The sequence below is a fragment of the Ahaetulla prasina genome, chromosome 7, assembly GCF_028640845.1.
Source record: "Ahaetulla prasina isolate Xishuangbanna chromosome 7, ASM2864084v1, whole genome shotgun sequence".
NCBI lineage: Eukaryota > Metazoa > Chordata > Lepidosauria > Squamata > Colubridae > Ahaetulla > Ahaetulla prasina.
In genome coordinates this window covers 41521814-41543661 of record NC_080545.1, presented here as the reverse complement: position 1 = coordinate 41543661, position 21848 = coordinate 41521814, and the positions used below count along the sequence as shown (strand labels likewise).

At 39.9% G+C, this 21848-nt stretch overlaps 1 protein-coding gene across 5 annotated transcripts in view; it reads left to right on the top strand.

Annotated features, from left to right (window-relative positions):
* SLC38A1 (solute carrier family 38 member 1) overlaps positions 1-21848 on the top strand; it is a 179477-nt gene that overhangs the window by 63441 nt on the left and 94188 nt on the right. For all 5 annotated transcript variants that reach the window (XM_058189939.1, XM_058189935.1, XM_058189936.1 and 2 more), the window contains 2 exons: positions 2043-2118; positions 3946-4061. In XM_058189939.1, coding sequence (XP_058045922.1) covers positions 3970-4061 — 92 coding nt within the window. In that variant the 5' untranslated portion in view covers positions 2043-2118; positions 3946-3969. The remainder of the gene's footprint in view (positions 1-2042; positions 2119-3945; positions 4062-21848) is intronic.

Below are 21848 nucleotides of genomic sequence, written 5' to 3'. Positions count from 1 at the left end.
ATATAAGCCGATCCGAGTATAAGCCGAGGTCCCCAATTTTACCCCAAAAACTGGGGTAAACTGGGGACTCGAGTATAAGCCGAGGGTGGGAAATGAGGCACCTACGGTTGAAACCCTCCTCCTCAGCTGAGAAGGCTGGCGGCTCCCCGCCCGCCTCTCACTGCACCGGCAGGGCTTCCGTCGGTAAAATGTGAAAAAGAAAAAAACTCGAGTATAAGCCGTATATACTCGAGTATAAGCCGAGGGGCTTAAAAAAAAAACAAAACTCGAGTATAAGCCGTATAGACCCGAGTATAAGCCGAGGGGACGTTTTTCAGCACAAAAAACGTGCTGAAAAACTCGGCTTATACTCGAGTATATACGGTATTTAGATTCCTTTCCTAAAAGCTGGAGTGGGCTGAAGGTGGGAATTGAGCACAAACAAAACAGACCATACTCCAAAGCTTGAATAGACCAAATAGAAGCCTTAGTCTCACCCACTGGATTATGCTGAAATTGGGAGCTTTCAGACAGTCAGGCCCCTTGCCATTTGTTGGTCTGAAGTATTGTGTTTTCTGCTTAGAAAATAGTGATAACAAATGTATGTTCTTCACAGTGATCTTAAGGTGCTTCAGATGTGCTGAACTGGTTAGCAGCCTAATTGCCTTGTTTTCCACCATCAGAACCCCCTGATATTTCCTCTTCCCATGTAGAATGTATTGCTGTAGTCAAATTGATAGTATGTATGTAATATGTATGTATAATAAGTACACATACAATAAAGATTACAATTAAAGGAAAAAACTTAAATTTAATTTACTAGTAAAGAATGGAGCACAATACAATGGACATATTGAATAATATTTATGAATAATAGATCACGTTAACTTTAAGAGTGTTTGGCATTATAAATACACTGTATTTGGAAGATGATTTGGAAGAGAAGCAATTTTTACCTTATAGGCCTGAATCTGATTTGAAAATGGATCTAAAAATGTCAGGCTACAGGAATAATGTGAAAGGGGATGCTACAGTGGCTATAGAAATAAAAACAGCTGATGTCTTAATAAGTGACCTGGATTACTTTCTTATATTGGATTCACGAAAGAGACTTGTTTAACATTTTGAAGAGTTCTGTGAGAAATAACAAAACTAATGAGAAGAAATCAATCTCTAGGACTTTATATGAGAATATTAAGCATCAAGATTGTGAAAAGTAAAGGGAAGAAATATAAGAACAAGATTGTTAACAGCAAAAGGAATGCATACAAAGTTGGTTTATTAGATATATTGTTTTTTCTGGTAAACCTTAATGGATTTTTGCTAATATCAAGACATAAATGACAAGGTTTTATGGATTTGTATATGGATAAGAGATGAGATTTTAGAAGAAGGAAGCATTTGTTGTATTATAAGAGAAGGTGATAAGTTACTAAAATTGTTCCTAATTATTATGAAGGGAGAGTCATTTCTTTATATATATATTATTTTTTCTACATTTGTTTTTTAATTTTTTGAACTATTTTTCCTATTTTTTTAATTTATTTAATTTAGTTTAATTACTATTAAAATGCAGTGGATTCTCTGCATTAACAAAGTCATTCCTGTCAAGAATTTTGTGAAAAAGGAACAATGCTGAATCTGCAATCCATAGCCCAATCTGCAATCCATGGCAAATTCATACTCCTCCGACATTCTAGACTTGTTCTCTATTTCACGATTTGCATTTCCAAGTCACACTGAAGAAAAAAAGGACTAAGAAAACTACTCCTGTTGCAAAGTAGCCACATCAGGGGATTATTTCTAAGCAGTCTATTAGAGAACAGAACCATACATGAATGTCTTTCCAGGTCTTTGTGTGTCTCTTATTATATCTTCCATCTGTAATATTGGTTTACCTATGCCCTGTCTTCTCAAATGTCAGTGTACAGTGTGGTTTAATGAAAAAAATCAAAATCCATATTGAAATGTCACAGCATTTTACAGTAGTAACAGGTGATAAAGTGCATTCATGCTATGCCTCATGATATTAAAAAAAATCCTGCTTTCTTGTGTCCTTTCAGCAAGTTCATCGCAGACCGTGAGAGCAGAAGAAGCCTAACTAACAGCCATTTGGAAAAGAAGAAGTGTGATGAATATGTAGGTTCCTCTCCTCACTTCCTAGATGTTTATTCTTCAATGTTGCAGGTGTACATAAACTGCTGAAAGTTGCCTGGATGTCCTATGCAAGAAGAAACTTTGTCATTAGCGACCCTTTGCAGGACTGTTCATCTGTGTTTCATTTATGTGATTATATTTATGTCCTTGCCTTCCTTCAATTAAAGTTGCATAATTCTCTGCAGCCCACAGTTAATTTTCCTAATGATCAGTGAATGCACTGTGGATAAGGTAGGAAGCAGGGAATTTTTCTTCCAGAATACCAAATTTATCTAATGGAGACAAATGGTGAAGACAGTTAAACAATTGTATTTGTTCAAACAGTTAAATTATGAGATTTCTAACATTTTCAAGAGCTTGAAAAGGAGATTAGTTATTAATGGGTAAGGTTCTCAATGGCTGCTAGTTATGGTGGTCATATTTAAATTCCATTATTGCCTTCCATAACTTATGATTACACTCTCCAATGAGTTGTAGTGAGAGCTGCTAGATTCAAATGACATGATGCCCTCTAAGCTAATAAAAGGCTTTGTGTGAGTCCTGCTGGTGGAATCAACATATTTGGTACAACTGAGCATGTTCCACTCTTAACAAGTCCAGGCAAGACATGGATGAGCAGAAATATGAAGCTGTGCCATCCTATTTTTAGTATTCCACCTCTTTTAACGCTTTCACCATATTGATTTCTACCAATCCTTTTAGAGTCAATTACTATGATCCTGCTTGTAAAAGACATCTTCATAACTATGAAGCATTGAGATGTGTTGTGTAAAAATAAAAAAATGCATGAATTTGGCTTTTAAACAATTGAGGTGAACCTTAATTGACAAAGATTGAGGTGATAATAAAATTTAACAGGATACAATGGGACCCAGTTGATAAGTATTAAATAGCTATATATTACTAGGGATTGCCTTAAAAATAATGTGTGGATATAGCATGTGGGGAAATGGATTGGCCACATGGATGTGGTCTTTATGTTTTATTATGCAGTTAACATATACCATGTTTCCCCAAAAATAAGAGCCTGTCTTACATTTTTTTGAACCCTGTAATAAGCACTAGGCCTTATTGTCATGCATTCAAAAGCCCAATTAGGCTTATTATTAGGGGATGTCTTATTTTGGGGGAAACAGAGTAGATAGTATTCAACTTACAATTGATAGCGTAGCGACCACTCAAAGCTACAAAGGATCCTCAAAAGTTACTTTCTATCAGGTTCAAACTTTCAATAGCTGTCTCACTCCCCCTCCTATGCCCATGTAACCGCATTTTAAGTGTTCAGCAACTGGCTTGTGTTTACCTTTTTGCAGCCCTGTAATCACATGACTATGTTTATGACATTTTTTCTCAAATTGGCTTTTACTTCCAGATTTTGGCAATAAAACACCGTAGCAAACAATGGGTTTCCTTCATGACCATGGCATTTGTTTAATGATTTGATTGACTTAACTATGGTGATTCACTTAATGACTGGTGCAAAAATCGTAAAATCAGAAGGGTCACATGACGATCCACTTTATGACCAGTATGATATGTGGCTGTAATGAATAGATGTAAGTCAAGACCCACCCATAAAGATGACCCATAAAGATGTTTTCCTTACTGATTTACCTGTCATTTTTTTTCTACTACTGAACTCCACTGTGCAGATAACTGAATGTTAGACTCAACATACAAGTGACTAATGTAATGACGAAGTGACTTCTCAAAATAAACATTGAATAGAACTCTTACAGTTGCCAAGCTTTGAAATTAAGTTGCCTTCTTCCTTTATTTCCCTTCTTCCCTCATTCTCTTTTTTTACAGAGTCCAGGCACAACATCTTTGGGAATGTCTGTCTTTAATCTTAGTAATGCTATCATGGGCAGTGGAATATTGGGTCTTGCCTTTGCTTTGGCCAACACAGGAATTGTACTCTTTACGTAAGTAATTCATGTGCCAAATTTCTTTAGCAGTTTGACACATTCAAGGGTTGAATGAAAAACAACACCACTTTCATAGTAGTTTCAGTTTAAATAGGAATGTTTTAACAGATGAAGAAAAAAATTATTCTTAAAAGAATTATTTTATTGTTAGCATTGGTGTTTTCAAGCAATCAACTCCATTTGCTACATACGTCTGCCAATGGTGGACAATTTTTAAAGCTATCATGAAAGAAATCCACATTTTGTTTCTTCAATGAGGTCCTAATAGTCCTTTCCACTAATTTGAAAAAAAAAATATTTTTGAGTATGTCACCTTTACATTTTTTTGGACTAGCAATGTACAATGCTCACTTCAGTGTCACCATAAACAACCTGAATTTGATGTTGAATTTCAAGGGTCCCTTGGCAATCAAAATTTAATCATGTCACATCACTTAAAGAGCACTTACTGCAGGCTTTCACTTCACAAACAAGAGCAATAGAACCTTTTCTCATAGCAATGTTCTGCCAATTGAAGTCAAAGAACAGAGGCTAAGAAATACATAAGAGCTTCTAGCATATCAGTACTTCTACCTATCAGTGACCTACAACTTTGGAAGCAACATTTTTCATTCAATCCTTGTAAATATTCAGCTGAAGGAAAGACATAGGTAAAATTCTGTTTTTTATACTTTAATGCAGAGGTTTACCTGATCTGTATTTTCCTAACCCATGCATAAACAAAATACACAGGTATATTCACCTGTAGTTTCTTAGGTTTTGCAGTGTAATTCATAAATAAAAACATGTATGCAGAATTATTAAGTAAAAATAAAGGAGTCAATGTGGATTTTACTCCACTAGTCATTACTGACTATAGGAGGAAGTGCTCATCTCTGTTTCAAGGCCATTGAATCAGCACTGTCATGTGGCCAGCATAACCTCATGGAACGCTGTTACCTGGTACCTGTTTATCTACTTGTATTTGAATGCTTTCAAACTGTTAGATTGGCAGGAGCTAGAGCGATGACAGGAGCCCACCCCGTCACGTGGTGCTCAGGCCTCAAACTGGGGTTTCCAGCTGACAAATTGCTAAGCCACCACACCACTCCTTAAGGAAAGATACTAGACATAAATATGCACACATAAAAGAAATTAACAAAACAACACATTTTACATTTGAAAAAAGTGTTTTGCAAAATTGCATTAGTAAACCACATAGTGAATGGTATGAATTTTCATGTAAATATTCTTTTAAAAAATACAACCTGAAATGAAGCTGGAAAAAATGATTTTTAAGGTGGGTAAGCAGAAAAAGTGGATAAAACTAGAAGGGACAGACAAATTCATTTTTAATTTGAAACATATGTTTAAACTCCATTCTGTTTAAAACCGAATGAGTATTCATTTAGCATGAACTTCACACACATGTAGAAACTTTTTAATAGTCAGATGGTCAAATATAGCTTCTTATTTAACTTCTAAACAAATTTTAAGTTTGATTCTTAAGACATAATCTCATGTAAAATATTCTAAACAATGAGGTATGTGCTTTTTGGGGACTTCTTTCTAATCAAATAACTATTGTTAACAGTTTTTTTTTTTTTTAATGTTGAATAAACTGTCCCAGCTAGGTGCCATGGATGTATTAGGACATATCACTTTCTGAAGTCTTAATCAACATTGCTGAATGGTTTATGGCAGCATGGGAAGGACAATATCACATTATTGTCTTAAACAATACAATGAAGATGGTACCTAATCACCAATAAGGTTAAAAAAATATTGGTTTTTTTAAGAGCAAAAGATGCCAAGCTATCTTTGTATGACATTTATCAGGTCTGGGTTCTTGCCACTTATTACTAGAAAATAAAAATACTAGCAAATGTAGTGTTGCTAATATAAATTATCATAGCTTTTTAAAAAATATATTGTAAACATTTTGTTAATACTGACTCACCTGCTTTTAACCAGGATAGTTCAGAGTGAAAGCAGTAAATGGTATTTCTTATCAGATTTCAACCCTCGGGGGGAAAAAATGGCATAAAAGGATGTTTAAAATAATATATTGGATTTATGATATAGACAGCAAACAAAAAAGCTCAGGTTAGTATTAAATTTAAGGAAAAGGAGTATGTTCCAAAGAAATGTCAACAAAGATACAATGAGAAGGGTTATGTAACACACAGATAAGAATTCTGAGAAAAGCTATCTTGAAGAAAGTCATACAAAGCTTCATTTGTGCTCAACCAAGGAAAAAATAGATGTCCTTTTTGCTAACCAACTAACAAATCTATGTAGGAAACATAGTACAATAGTAATGCGGGACTTCAATTACCCTGACGTCAATTGGAAGACTAATTCTGCACTAAGTGAGAAATCGAATAGGTTCCTAACTAACCTAGTGACAACTTTGTTGTCCAAAAGGCAGAGGAGGGAACTAAAGAGACAGCCATACTGGACTTAATTCTTACAAACAGAGAAGAAGTGGTAGAGGGAGGTGTTTTTTTTTAAATTTGCATTTATATCCCACCCTTCTCCAAAGACTCAGGGCGGCTTACACTATGTTAAGCAATAGTCTTCATCCATTTGTATATTATATACAAAGTCAACTTATTGCCTGCAACAATCTGGGTCCTCATTTTATCTACCTTATAAAGGATTGGAAGACTGAGTCAACCTTGGGCCGGGTGGGACTTGAACCTGCAGTAATTGCAATCAGCTGTGTTAATAACAGACTGTCTTAGCAGTCTGAGCCACCAGAGGCCCAGAGTTGAAACCGCAAGAACCTTGGGTGAGAGTGACCATGTCATACTAGAATTCAACATAACACAAACACAAGCAATAGAACACAATGATACTAGAGTCTTAGATTTTAAAAGAGCTGATTTTAACAAACACAGAGAGAAGTTGGGAAAGATTCATTGGATGAAAATTCTAAAGGGGAAAACAACTCAAGAAGCTTGGGAAACACTGAAAAATATGATCATAAAAGTCCAGCCCAGCACAATACCACTGAAAAACAACAAAAAACCCTTGAAGAAACCACCATGGCTGGAAAAAGATCTCTCTGACAAATTGAAAGACAAAAAGGACAAGTACAAAAAAATGGAAAGAGGGACACACAGCTAAGGCAAAATATCAGCAGATAGCCAGAATCTGCAAAGACGAAGTCAGAAAAGGAAAGGCTCAGAATGAACAAAGGCTTGCAACAAAAGTCAAAGATAATAAAAAAAGTTTCTTCCAACATATAAATAACAAGAAAAAAATCAAGAAAACAATTGGTCCACTAAAGAGAGAAGACTGCAAGGAAGTAACAGGCAGCAGAGAGAAAGCAGAGCTGCTTAACTCATTCTTTGCATCTGTCTTCACACAAAAAGAAACTGTAGCCCAACCTACCAAAACATAACTATAAAAGACAGACTAGAAATAAAAGTTAAAATAAGAAAAAAAAATGGTAAAAGAACACCTGTCTGATCTTGATGAATATAAATCATCGGGACCTGACGAATTATATCCTAGAGTTCTAAAGGAGCTGGCAGATGCCATCTCAGAACCACTGTACCACATCTTTCAAAAATTCTGGGGAACTACCAGAGGCCTGGAAAAAAGCTGATGTGATTCCCATCTTCAAAAGAAAAAAAACTGACCCAGGAAACTACAGACCAATCAGCCTAACATCAATACCTGAGAAATACTGGAAAAGATTAAAAAACAAACAAACCCAGATCTGTAAACCTCTAGAAATGAGTAAAGTAATAATGAGTAAAGTAATAACTAGCAGTCAGCATGGATTTGTTAAAAACAGATCATGCCAAACCAATCTTATTTCATTCTTCAACATAGTGACTAAGTTGGTAGACCAGCAAAATACTGTGGACATAATATACTTAGACTTCAGCAAGGTATTTGAAAAGTGGGATAGCATCACCACCGAATGGATTCATATTCAACGAGTAATCCTTAATGAATTTACGTCTATATGGAGGGAAGCAAGCAGTGTGGTACCACAAAGTTCCGTCTTAGGCCTAGTACTCTTCAATATCTTTATAAATGAGTTAGATGAAGGAATAGAAGAGGAACTTACCACATTTATGGATGATAGTAAGCTGGCAGGAATAACTAACAACCTAGATGATAGGCTCAAGATCCAGATGGATCTTGACAGACTTGAACACTGGATCCTATCTAACAAAATGAAATTCAATGTAGAGAAAAGTAAAGTCTTACACTTGGGCAAGAAAAACCAGAAGTACACATATAGACTGGGTGAAACCAGGCTTAATAACAGTAACTGTGAGAGGATATTGGAATCTTAGTGGACAACCAGTTAAATATGAGCCAGCAATGTGTGGCGGCCAGTGGAATCCTAAATTGCATTAACAGAGGGATACAATCAAGATCAAGTGAAGTACTAATACCACTCTATAAAGCCTTAGTAAGACCATGCCTAGAATACTGCATCCAGTTTTGGTCACTGAACTATAAAAAAGATGTTGAGATTCTAGAAAAAGTGCAGAAAAGAGCAACCAAGATGATTAGAGGACTGGAGACTAAAACATGAAGAATGATTACATGAACTGGGCGTGGCTAGTCTAGTGAAGAGAAGGACCAGGGGAGACATAATTGTGTTCCAATATTTGAAGGGCTGCCACAGAGAGGAAGGGCTCAAGCCAGTGGTGAAATCTGAACCGGTTTACTCCGTTTGCTGGCGCTTGTGCAGTACGCATCACACACCAAATATGAGGTGCGCGCGCACAGTGCACGCCAAAAGGAGGCATGGGGCAAGTAGAACAACACGCAGTGGGGTTGTGATCAGCTGTGGCACGTGATCATTTTTTTACATTTAAAATCATTTTTTACAACCTATTCAGCCAAATAGGTTGTAAAAAAATGCTTTTAAAAGAAAAAAAAAAGGCTCTGACAATCGCGTGGCTAGCTGTGATCGTCAGAGCTTCTTTTTTTACTTTTAAAAGCATTTTTTAACAACCTATTTCTATCATTCGGGCAGGAAAAGTGAATGAGCCAGAAAGAAGCGGCAAGTGGGTGACCGGGTGATTGGGTGGGCATGGGCAGGGGGGCAGGGATTTTTGCTACCGGTTCTCCAAATCGCCTGCTTCTGTTGCTACCGGATCGAGCATTTCAACCCTGGGTCAAACTATTTTCCAAAACACCCGAAGGCCAGACAAGAAATAATGGATGGAAACTGATGAAGGAGAGATTCAACCTAGAAATAAGGAGAAATTTTCTGACAGTGAGAACAATCAACCAATGGAAAGGCTTGCCTTTGGAAGTTGGGGGAGCTTCATCTCTGGAGGCTTTAAGAAGAGATTGAACTGCCATTTGTCAGAAATGGTATAGGACAGGCTGTCAAACTCGCGGCCCGGATGTGTCACACACTGGCTACGCCCAGGCCCAGTTTAGCAAAGGGGAAAAAATCCCAATATGTCACGTGATGCCACAAGTTTGACAACCCTGGTGTAGGGTCTCCTGCTTGGGCAGGGGATTGGATTAGATGACCTACAGTACAAGGTCCCTTCCAACTCTGTTAATCTATTAAAGCTTTTATAACTGGCTCAAAATTTACAACCAATTTCAGTATCTCAGGATCACATGATTACAATTTGCTAGGGCTTTTGCCGGTTTCTGGTAAACACAGCAAAAATGCCATTGGAAAAAGTTGATTCACGTTTACAATCATGTGATTTTCTGACCTTAATGAGTCACTTTATGGATATTGAAAATGGATGTAAAATTGGGTTCAGTCATGTGCTTATTCAACTTAAAACCGTAAAAATTTATGACCAAAATTCCCAGCCCAATTATGGTTGTAAGCCAAGGACTATCTGGAAGGTTATTCACTTTTTAAATATTTTTCCGATTTAATGCATCTTATAGCAATTACTAAGGAATAAGTGATCTTGACCTGCCACAATGTACTTCTCAAACATTTGTGAAACTATTGCAGGTTCATTTAAAGCAGGCATTTATTCCTCTTCAAAAAAAAAAAAAGAATATTAAGAAAGTATTAAAATGGAAAAGGGACAGCCTTAGATGCTGTTATTATTTGGCATTCTTTTAGATTCAATGTAGTGTTTATTAATCAGTAACCAAACAAAGAAATGAAGTTAAATATTCAATATTTAATTATTTATTTAATTAATTAGATGTCTTTGAGTCCTATTTGACTTCTACTAATAACTGTATGGCAAATACTCATCATCCAAACCTATTTTAAGTAATAACTCAGTTTTTCAAAGACATTCCAGTAATCTCTTTGATCCTGTCTGTTTTATTTTTTCCACTTTCCTCAAATCATTTCCCCACTAATTCATCATTCATTTGCATCACACTTTCAAAGTGTGTGACTTTCTTTTGCTGATCAAAAGGAACAATCAATTATTATGCGATCCAGTATTGATTGATTTGTTTGATCTTGGATTGGTTGATTTTTTCTTTCTTATGATCCTTGAGCAACTGTCTCCAAATCCATTGTTCATAAATGTAGTTCTTTCTTTATCATTTCTTGAGGCTACCAGTTCTGCAAAAATTCATATGACCACTGAATAACAGCAGAGAGTTTTTTGTAACATTTTCCTGCCATCTAGTGATCTGGTTTTTTTGTAGTTTAGATCTGATGCTCAATTCTTCTTGGCTTTCCAGTTTTTTACAGCCTTGTATTACCATTGGAAATAACACTGCTATGATCTATTTTTAATTTAGTTGTCATTGAAATGTCCTTACCCCTTTTAGTGTATTATATTGACTAAGTTTTTCATTGCTCTTTTCTGTAGGATTTATTTCCTCTTTGTTTCTCCAGCACATAGTGCATCTTTGTATATTCTTGAGCCCAAGAAAACAAATCTATCAGCCATCTTCACTTTTTCAATTGTAAGTTCACTATGCTTGTAGGTTGACAGTAAATTTCTCATCTTAATGTTAAGGTGATTTACTAAGTATTAATTTATATTTCTCCTGTGTGCTGCTTGGAGAGTCCAAGCATGGGATTCAGTTTGTCTGATTGGTCAGAGACTTAATTGCAAAATCTTTGGCCATGACTCTTCCTCTCAGCCAAGCCTCAGTTTTTTCAACTCAGTCGGCCTAGAGAGACATATTAAGAGTTGATCCTACAAATTAATTGTTTATAACAAGTATTTTAAAATCAAGTTGCTGTTGGGTCTGTGAGTGGCTGGAGCGCCGAGGAGGGAGTGGATTTGCCTTCTGTGCTGAGAGTGGCATGGCGATAGCTGCCATAGCCACATGGTCGGCTAAATTGGTCAAGCTGACATGGGAGAGACCACAGGCATTTAAAAATAGCCCTCTGATGACCAAGGCTTTGGTCAGGAGAAGGGCTGGTGGCAATGTTGTCGAGAGCGTGGCTTCGTCTTCGGCACTGAGATTGGAGTGCCAATAGCCACTATTTTCAAGCAGCAGCCCGAATCGCAAAAGCTGTGACAGGCTGTTTCGTACAGGCCAACAGGCTCAGAAGAGAGCACCGGCACAGCATACAACTCTCCGGTGACCGAGGCGTTGGTCTAGAGCGAGGAAGGTGACCTGAGCACTCAAGTAAACTGTGTTGCCGGTTTTGAGCCTTTTTGCATCTGCTGCTACTGCTGTAGGCTGTATTGCGCTCACAAACCATGTTGCCGGTTTGGTGCCATTTCTGTGGCCTGGACTGTGCAGTGAGTACTCCAGCATTATTTATCAGTTTTAAGAAAATTTCTCTTAGGGAAATTATTTCTAGACTTTGTGTTGATTGACAAGGCAAGCAATAACAGCAGTTGCAGCATAAAATGGCGGACTGCATTGACTCTAATAGCAATTCTGCTGGATCTTCCTCCAGACAACAGATGGCTGAGTGTTCCGAGCCCAAAAAGGCTAAATCACTAGCTACAGGGACTACTACTAGATCTAAGGCCAAGCAGTCCAGATCAACCTCTTCAGCATCTGACAAAGATGCCAAGAGAAGGCAGAAGGCCTTGGAAAAGCAATTTGCAAAGCCCCAAAAGCGGGCAGAGGCAGCCTGGGTCCTAGGGGTTTCTGGGAGCGCTAGTGAGGCTGGCATTCCCTTAGGGACGGTATTACCATCTCAAACTCCACTGGATGACCAGCTAAACTGGTCTCCTAATGTGATCACAGAGCTGCAGGAATTTCAGGCAACTCCCTGTGAGGAAGAGGGTGATCCTGCCTCCGGCTTGTCCACTATGGGATTGCTAGCTGTGTCTGGCAACAAAACGTCCGCTTCATCTGCCATATTTACTCCAACCACGGTGGGGCTCCACCCTCAGGAGAATCTAGACCAGGGTTTATCTGTAGAATTGTGTAATGTCATAGCACAGACCATTGCACAAGGTATTGAGGCAGCTCTCCACCAAAGGGGGTTAATGGGACCATTAACTCTGAGACTTCTCGGTCAGGGGCTCTGCATCATCACTTGCAACCCGATATGGGCTATCTTAGAGAATCACATTCCCCACCTCCATCAGTACAAAGCAAGGCCTCACTAGAGGGGGAGGAAGAATTGTGAGACTTTGAATTCTCAGAGGATGAAGGCGTCTCCCCAGACAAACCCATGTATTCTGGGCTATTTCGACCTAACCTATTTAAGACCTTATTGTTTAAGGCCAAAATGACAGCCAATAAGGGGAGGACTGGGAGTCTGGTTGGTAACCCCATGGAACCTCAGGATCCCTGTGCCAGCCTCTTTACGGAGCAGGTCATGGCACAAGAAGTGATTCCCTCACCCAACTTTTTTGTGGATGTAATACAAAGGCAGTGGGATCAGCCTGGATCCATTCCTGCCCCTAGTGGAATGGATGAGAAAATGTACATGGCAGAGCAAGAGCTAGAGGAGCTCCTACAGATCCCAACTGTGGATGCCCCGCTGGCCACCTTGGCTTCAACAGCCATTCTGCCTTCTGACACTGCAGAAGGGTTGAAGTCAGAGGACAGGAAAGAATAGCTGTCTGCCTGTAAAACACACGAGACAGCCGCCTGGGCAATTAGATCGGCCACAGCCGCTTCCTTATTATCTAGAACATAATTATTATGGCTGCGTCAAATGTAGGCCAGGGCCTACCCGGAGGATATATGGCTGCAGCAGGATATTAATAAATTAATAGCAGCAGCCGAGTACTCGGCTGATGTGACTCTCAATGAGGCCAAGTTTGCCTCAAGGGCCCTGGTGTCCAATGTTACCTTCAGACGCTTATTATGGCTACGCCAGTGGCAAGCCGACATGAAATCTAAATGGAGATTAGCGTCAGCTCTATTCAAAGGAGGCTAGCTTTTTTGGGAGGTGTTAGATCCCATCCTGGTTGAGTAGAAAGATAAGAGGAAGGCCCTCCCTCATCTTTACAAGTGAGCGGAGAGGAGGACTACCCCCTTTTACCGGAGACAGCCCTTTTGTGGCCGTGAGGCGGGATTCTCCACCCCACACCACCAGAGACCGTACCCCCAAAGTATTGATCAGGCACAGGACAGGTCATCATTCCGAAACAGGGCTCAACAACCCCAATCCAGGCGGCCCTTTTGTGTAGCCAGTAATCACCCTTTACCACCACACAAAGTGACACTCAGTCACACATCCCTATTGGCTGCCAGTTAAAGATGTTTGCCAGCGTGGCAGGATACCACTACTGATGCTTGGGCATTGCATACCGTGAGGCTTGGGCTCTCTCTAGAGTTTTGCTCCAATCCACCACGATGATTCATTCAGTGCCCCATTCCCAGGGATGCCACCAAGAAGTCCCTAATGGAGTCCGAGATCCAGCACTTGCTGGACATCAGGGCCATCGAGCTGGTGACAGTGGGACAGAGGGATCTTGGCTTTTATTCAATCCTCTTTCTGATTACCAAGAGGGGGGGCAGAGGGCCATTTTGAATTTGAAGGACCTCAGTGTACACATAAAGTACAAATGGTTCAAAATGCAATCCCTGCATATCATCCTGGGTTGCATCAGACAGGGAGATCTTTTAACATCAATAGATTTCAAGGAGGCATATCTCCATGTACCCGTCAGACTGTCCCACAGGAGGTTCCTCAGATTCTCATATGCCGGCCACCATTGGCAGTACAGGGCACTGCCCTTCGGCCTTTCCTCAGCCTCGTGAACTTTCACCAAATTGCTAGATGTCATAGCAGCTCATTTGTGGATGAGGCCCATAAAGTTGCAATGTTACCTGGACGATGTCTTAATTCAGTCGTCATCCTTAATGCAGGCGAAACAGGACCTTCAAATCACAGTCCAAACTCTCCAGGATCACGGATTTTCTGTGAACTAGGAGAAAAGCCAAATTATACCTTCCACCAGCCTCATCCATTTAAGGGTGGTGATCAACACACAGACGTCACAGGTATTTTTGTCTCAGGAACACCAAGCCAGCATAAGAGACATGGTGGACCAGATCAATAGTACCATTGATACTGCTTTCCCAACTATTAGGGAAAATGATATCCTGCTTAACTATAGTCCCTTGGGCTCAGTTGCATACAAGGGCCTTGCAATGGCTCCTATTACTCAGCCAGAGATCAGGGTGCAGCAATTCAATGGGCAGGATCAAGGTTCCCAGGCAGGTACTCTGCTCTTTGGACTGGTGGGCCATAGAGAAAGGCTGTCTCTTCCAAGAACCTTCGCGGCTGGTTCTGACCTTGGACGCCATTCTCTTCGGCTGGGGCACCCATCTGGACTCCAGAGTGACTCAAGGTCGGTGGTCTCAGCAGGAACTTCTCCACAACATCAATTGGCTGGAACTGAGAGCGGCACATCTGGCGCTACGACATTTTCAAACTGCATTGTCAGGTCAGCACATACTTCTCCTGACAATGTGACAGCCAAAGCGCATGTCAACAGACAGAGCAGCACCCGTTCCAAGTTTCTGATGTGCAAGGTGAAGGACTTATGTCTTTGGACGGAGAGGCATCTGCTGTCATTATGAGTGGAACACATTTCCGGAACGTCCAACATTCAAGAGGACTGGTTGAGCTGAATAGCCATCACCCAGTCCAAATGGCGACTCCACCCAGACCTATTTGACCAAATAACAGAAAGGTTCAGACTTCCAGCCCTGGATTTATTTGCCAGATGTGTATTGTGTTGGCCTACGAACATCAGGCCAGGCTCACACCACGCCGTGTCACGGCACACTTAACGAGAATTGCGGCCACCATAGTGGCCTGGATTACGCAGGCCTCAATCTTGGAGATTTGCAGGATGGCCACCTGGGCTTCCCCCTCACCAGTTGTCAGGAATTACAAATTGGACATGTTTGCCTTGGAGGAGGCAGCGTTCAGAAGACGGGTGTTACAGCGGGTCCTGCCAGCCGAGGGGACTCTGGACCAACCTGTTTTCCACCCTACGATGATTTAGTTTAGGTATATCCCATGCTTGGACTATCCAAGCAGCGCACAGGAGAAGGAACATTGGATTTACCTGAATGTTCTTTCTATGTGCACTGCAGGAGAGTCCAATCCCACCCTGGTTCTGGTACGGTCCGGGGTCCAGGAGTGGTCAATTTCATTGGTTGGGCTACATCCTCTCCAGATTCATGTTGAAAAAAACTGAGGCTTGGCCAGGAGGAAGGGGCGTGGCCAAAGATTTTGAAACTCAGTCTCTGGCCAATCAGATGAATTGAATCCCATGCTTGGACTGTCCTGCAGCGCACATAGAAAGAACATTCAGGTAAGTCCAACGTTCCTTCTCATTTTTCATCTTTACTTTTATAACACACTCTTATAATTTAGATAAAACTTCTGGGGACTATATGAGTCTCTTGTTTTATTGGCAACAGTACTGCTCAAGTTAATTGCCATTTTCTTATTCCTGAATGGGTTTTTTAAATTATTTATTTTACAGTCTCATTTTAAGCTTTGGGATTTCTTACTGGCCTTCTACTCAAATTCTAAATTGCCTACCCCAACTTAACTTTTTTTTAAAAAAAAATCAACTGAACTCTACTGTATCTACTCTTTTTTATGTATAGGTAACATATTGTTTTCTTCACATCTCAAATAGTTAATTCTTGACCTGCTGTTCCAGCTATCATCTCGTTAAATCTCACTTCTGAAATCTTCATCATACATTTATTATCCAAATTAAACCGAAATGGAGAGTGTATGTATTTTTGGCTCATTCCTTTCTTTAGTTTGAACTACTTTGTTTCTTCAGATTCAATTTTACAATAGTCCCTTATTTGTTGGGAAGGATTCTTTAGAATAATAATCCAGTGTTCTGCCAATTAGTCTTAATATGTTTTATATTTTGACAAGACCTACACATTCAAAGACCTTGAGTATAGTCAAGGTAAACCACCTTGTATTTTCTTGTTCTCATCATTTTATGTCATGTAGTTGTCTAAGCCCTCTGACTTTTCTGAAACCTGCATATCCTGGTATGGTTCCATGTGTCCTTGTCAAAACATGGTCAAGAAATTTGTTGAATGGTCTGGTAATTTGCAAATCTTTCTTCAGTATAATATAGGCATTAATATTTTCCAGCCTCTAGATTACAGAGTCATGTTCTATACTTGTAGATATGGAGTGAACAGCACTTTATCTGCTCCTGCAGTTTTAAAGAGTTCAGTGGATATTTTATCTGTGCTTTCCTATTTAACTGCAGGTTTGTTGATAATAGCATTCAACACTTAATTTTCACAACAGTATTTAAATAAAATAACTAAAAGCTAATCATCACAGTAATCTCTAAAAGATTTCAGCAAAGATTATTATAAACTTTCTTTTGGTTCATTTTATAAATTAAGATTAAAATGTGTCCGATGGATTCCATAGTATTAAATTTGCATGTGTTAAACTTTTCTACTGAAAAGGCTGTTTTGTATTTCTACACTGTCAGGTACAGCAGAGAAAAGAAAGAAGAAGACTGATCCAACAAGTTCTGCCCGCTTTTACTAATGAGTAGGAGCTGAGCATATAAAGTACAACAGGATATTTCATTACAATGAAATGATTTTACATTCTCTGTATATGTTTTGGTTCATTGGTTCCTGTCAATTTAGCTAAAGCTCTATTCCTGAGACAAGTTTGGTTACATTGATACTCGATGTGTATCAAAACCATGATTTGCAATCCAGGGCCACGGCTTTTAAAGTAACTGAATCCCTTGCACAATTTCTTCCAATTAGTGTTATTGCTTACACATCCATATTGAATAAAAATGAGAAGACAGCAAATCTGGAGGCTATCAGGTTGGGAGTGCAAATATAAAATTTCATAATAAAAATGAATCACAGGTTTACCTAGTTATTTAAAGGTGAATGTTGGGAAGAGAAGAATTCTGAATAAGTAGTAATTCTTTTGCAGTTGAATATAGTTAACAAATCAAATATGACTTCTCTGGTAAGAAAATTATAGTTTTCTTTGGGTTTTAAAATACTTGTGTTGTGCTGCACATCCAAATCCAAAATTTACGACTTAGGTCGACTTCCGCTGGCAACGCAGGCTTCGCGGACGTTCCTTTGGGATCGTCTGCCCTGGGTTTCGTCAAACCGTCCCTGACAGCGTACATGGGCTGTCAAACGGTTTGGGATTCCCTCCCCCGGATGAAGGGGGAGGGAAGAGTGGTCAGGATTTGGGTAGAGCTCCCCGGGATCCCCTGGAATTTAACCAGGGGATCGAAGGGTGAGAGCTCCCCTTTAGCCTGACGAAGCTCCGTGCCCAGGGTGCTTCTGTTTATACAGAACGAGAAGCCGCGACCATCTCTGTGTCAAGATTTATTCCTAAAGAGAATTCAACACAGACAGAGCAAAGCAGGAGGACTAGCAAGAATTTGCAAGTAATAAATCTTAACTTCAGCTCATAAATAGCTTTCCTTTGAACTAACTTTCAACTTGAGTGGATTTAAAATGGCGTTTGCAATAAACAAAGGAAAACGAAACTATAAAGAAGAAGAATATAACAAGCTACTTTTACAAGAACTGTTAATGATTTTTTTCTCCTTTTACCTTTTTCTTTATCACAATGTTTAAGAAGAAAAGTTTATTGAAATTTTTCTTTTTCTCTTTTGGTAGATTTTACAGTTTATGAATGGCTCTTAAGCAAACAGAACTAACTATTAAAATCTTGCAAACTTTTTCATTTTAAATACGGAAACTTTTATTTTTTTTTATTTTTTTTTTAATAGAGAATTTGCAAGTAATAAATCTTAACTTCAGCTCTTAAATAGCTTTCCTTTGAACTAACTTTCAACTTGAGTGGATTTAAAATGGCGTTTGCAATATACAAAGGAAAGCGAAGCTATAAAGAAGAAGAGCATAACAAGCTACTTTTTAAAATGAAGTGAACAAGAACTGTTAATGATTTTTTTCTCTTTTTACCTTTTTCTTTATCACAATGTTTAAGAAGAAAAGTTTATTGAAATTTTTCTTTTTCTCTTTTGGTAGATTTTACAGTTTATGAATGGCTCTTAAGCAAACAGAACTAACTATTAAAATCTTGCAAACTTCTTTATTTTAAATATGGATCTTTTTTTTTATTCTCTTCTTTTTTTTTTTTTTAATAGGAACTTTTGGAGGCTTATCTTTTCTTAATAAGTTTTTAAACAAGAGATTTTTACACCAATATATTAAGGATTGGAAAGTCTTTATTGTTAGATGTTAAGCTGATTGGGTGAGCAGATGGAGGAAAATGTGTAAGGAAATGTGTAAGGAAATGTGTAAGATAGAAGACAAGGGGAAGGAGAATGCTTAAGGTGATTTTGATGGTATTTTCTTTTTTTAATATATATACATAGGGTTTAATTTTTACAACTGACTTATTTTGGGTATATCACTATTTGATATATGTGAGGTATAAAGGAATGGGAAGATGGAATATTGTTTAACTTTTGGAGGGCAGATAGAAAAATTTATGGATGTAATGTTGGTATTTGGTTAGATGTAAGGTAAATTGAAGAAATATTAATATTTGTAATGTTATTTGATTTATGTAAGTGATATTTTTGGAGATTGAAAATGTGTAAGGAAATGTGTAAGATAGAAGACAAGGGGAAGGAGAATGTTTAAGATGTGATTTTGATGGTATCTTTTTTTTATATATATATATATATAGGGTTTAATTGTAAGGTAAATTGAAGAAATATTAATATTAGCAATGTTATTTGATTTAGGTAAGTGATATTAAAGATATGAGAAGATAGAATATTGTTTACTTTTGGAGATTGGATAAAAATTTAAGAATTTAAGCTGGAAATATGAATTATGTTTGGGACACTGTTAAGGAAGAAAGGTATATTATAGAAGAATTTTTGATGAATACTGGAAGATGGAATATCGTTTTGGTCTTGATCGATGAAGATTGGATATATATTTGGTCTTAATTGATGAAGATATTTTATTGATGAACTGAAAATACTAACTTAATTGGAAGATTTTGAAGATTTTAGGAGTGGAATGGACTGATATATAATGGACTGGAAGAAGAATGTTTTTTTTTTGTTTGTTTGTTTTTGGAAGGGGAGTTAAGGTCTTGACTTATGTTGTATTTTAATTTATGATTGTTATTTTATACCCTGTACTTTGTTCTGGGAAGTCTCGGGGTGGAGGGGAGGGGGAGGGGAGATGAAGGATCAATGTAAAGGAATGATTGAAGATATGTAATTAAGAAATAGAAATAATTTGAAATGAAAGCGGGCTGCTCAGCTGCCATTTCAGAAGGAATGGAGAGGAGAGGAGGGAGTGAAGGAAGAAAGCAGGTAGGAAAGAGAGAGGTAGAAAAGGGAAGGAGAGGAAGAAGAAAGGGGAAAGAGAGAGGGTTAGAAAGGGTGGAAGAGAAGAGTAGGGAAAGAGGAGAGGACGTAGAAAAGCGAAGGAGAGGAAGGATGAAGAAAGTAGAAGAAAGTAGAGAAGGGAGGAGGAAGGTTTGTTAAGGAAGGAAGTGGTAGCTGGGCAGGTCCGAATAAGTAACAAATGAAAGTTAATGATTAATGTTGAATAAGAGACTGTATATTGAATAGGTTGTTGGAAAATGAAAATAAAACTTTTTACACAAATCCAAAATTTACTTTGATGGCCATTTTTTTGAGGAGTGGGTACATAGCAGGGGTGAAATGTAATTTTTTTTGCTACCTATTCTGTGGGTGTGGCTTGGTGGGTGGGTGTGTCCTGTGACTAAGTGGGCATGGCCAACTCAATGTCACTCACAGCCATGCCCACTCAGTCACAACCCCCCCCAAGCCATGCCCACAGAACCCAGTAGGGAAAAAAAATTAATTTCTATTCTGCCTTTTCCCTTTCCCTCGCCACCTGTTCTCCCTTCACCTAGGCCCCGGAGGCGCCACCTGCCTCAACGGGGTCGGGGAATGTACCATTCCCCAACTCTGGCCTTTCTTCGGAGCTGCTGCCTACTCACCGCCCGTTTGCCACCTGCTCGCCCTTCGCCTTTGGTCAGGGGCCGGGGCCCAGGGACGCCCCATTCCCTGAGGCCCCGGAGTCTCCCCCGCTCGCCGCTTCCTCAACCAGGTCAGGGAATGCACCATTCCCCGACACCAGCCTTGTCCCGGAGCCGCCGCCCGCTCTTCCTTCGCCACGCGGCATATACTTACTTTCTTCCAGTGGCTGGCTGCCAGGAAAGACAAGCGTCCAAAAGTTACCGGAGTTGCTCTCCTTGAATATGCCGCCTTGTTCTATGCGCTGGCTGCGCAAGCGCACACTCAACCAGCTGCTGATAAATAAATGACATAAACGGTGTGCGCTTGCGCAGCCGGTGCATGGAACAAGCAGCAATGGCGGTGGCATATTCAAGGAGAGGGACTCCAGTAACTTTTGGACGCTTGCATTTCCTGGCAGCCAGTCGCTGGAAGAAAGTAAGTATACGCTGCATGGCGAAGGAAGAGCGGTCGGCGGCTCCGGGACAAGGCTGGTGTCGGGGAATGGTGCATTCCCCGACCCAGTTGAGACAGGCGGCGAGCGGGGGGTGGCTCCGGGGTCTCGGGAATGAGGTATCCCTGGGCCCTGACCAAAGGCGAAGGGCAAACAGGCGGCGAGCGAGCAGCAAGTGGGTGAAGGAAGAGCGGGCAGCTGCTCCAGGGAAAGGCCGGAGTCGGGAAATGGTGCATTCCCTGACCCGGTTGGGGCAGGCGGCGGCTCCGGGGCCTCGGGGAATGGGCCCCGGCCCCTGACCTAAGGGCGAGCAGGTGGCGAGCTGCCTTCCCGGTGTCCCGGTGTCCCGGTGTCCAGCTTTGCGAAGGCTGAATTGTGGGCCGTGGACTGGTTTGGGGGCGTGGCCAGCCAGCAATTGCTACCGGATCGGCGAACTAGAACCAATCTCCGCTACCAGTTCGCCTGATCTGGTCTGATCTGGTAGCATTTCACCCCTGGTACATAGCAGTGGTGAGTTGCTACTAGTTTGCACCGGATCAGGCGAACTGGTAGCAGTGGTGGCAGGAGGCTCTGTCCAGCTGCCCGGATGTTTCTGCGCATGCACAGAAGTGGTACACGCACATGAGTGTGCGCGCACACAAGCAAACTGGTAGTGACGGGATTTGGAACATGCCCCTGGTACATAGCATATGCCTACAGAAGTCAGTCTCTACCCTATTTCTCATTCTGTCTTCTAACTCTCCTCCCTTCCCCTTTTCTATTATAAAAATGGGTTTCAGGGAGAATGGAAGATTAGAAAAGAGAACTGAAATGGAAGAAAGAGCCCTTTACACATGAATTCGTATTTTCTCATTCCCTTGACTTTTCTGACAGTACTTGAATGAGGGAAAAGAGAGGAGCTTGAAGCAAGGAAAAAGGTGGAATTAGAGAAATGGGGTCAAGATTTCTTCTTTGTCTTGCCCTTTGTTTGTT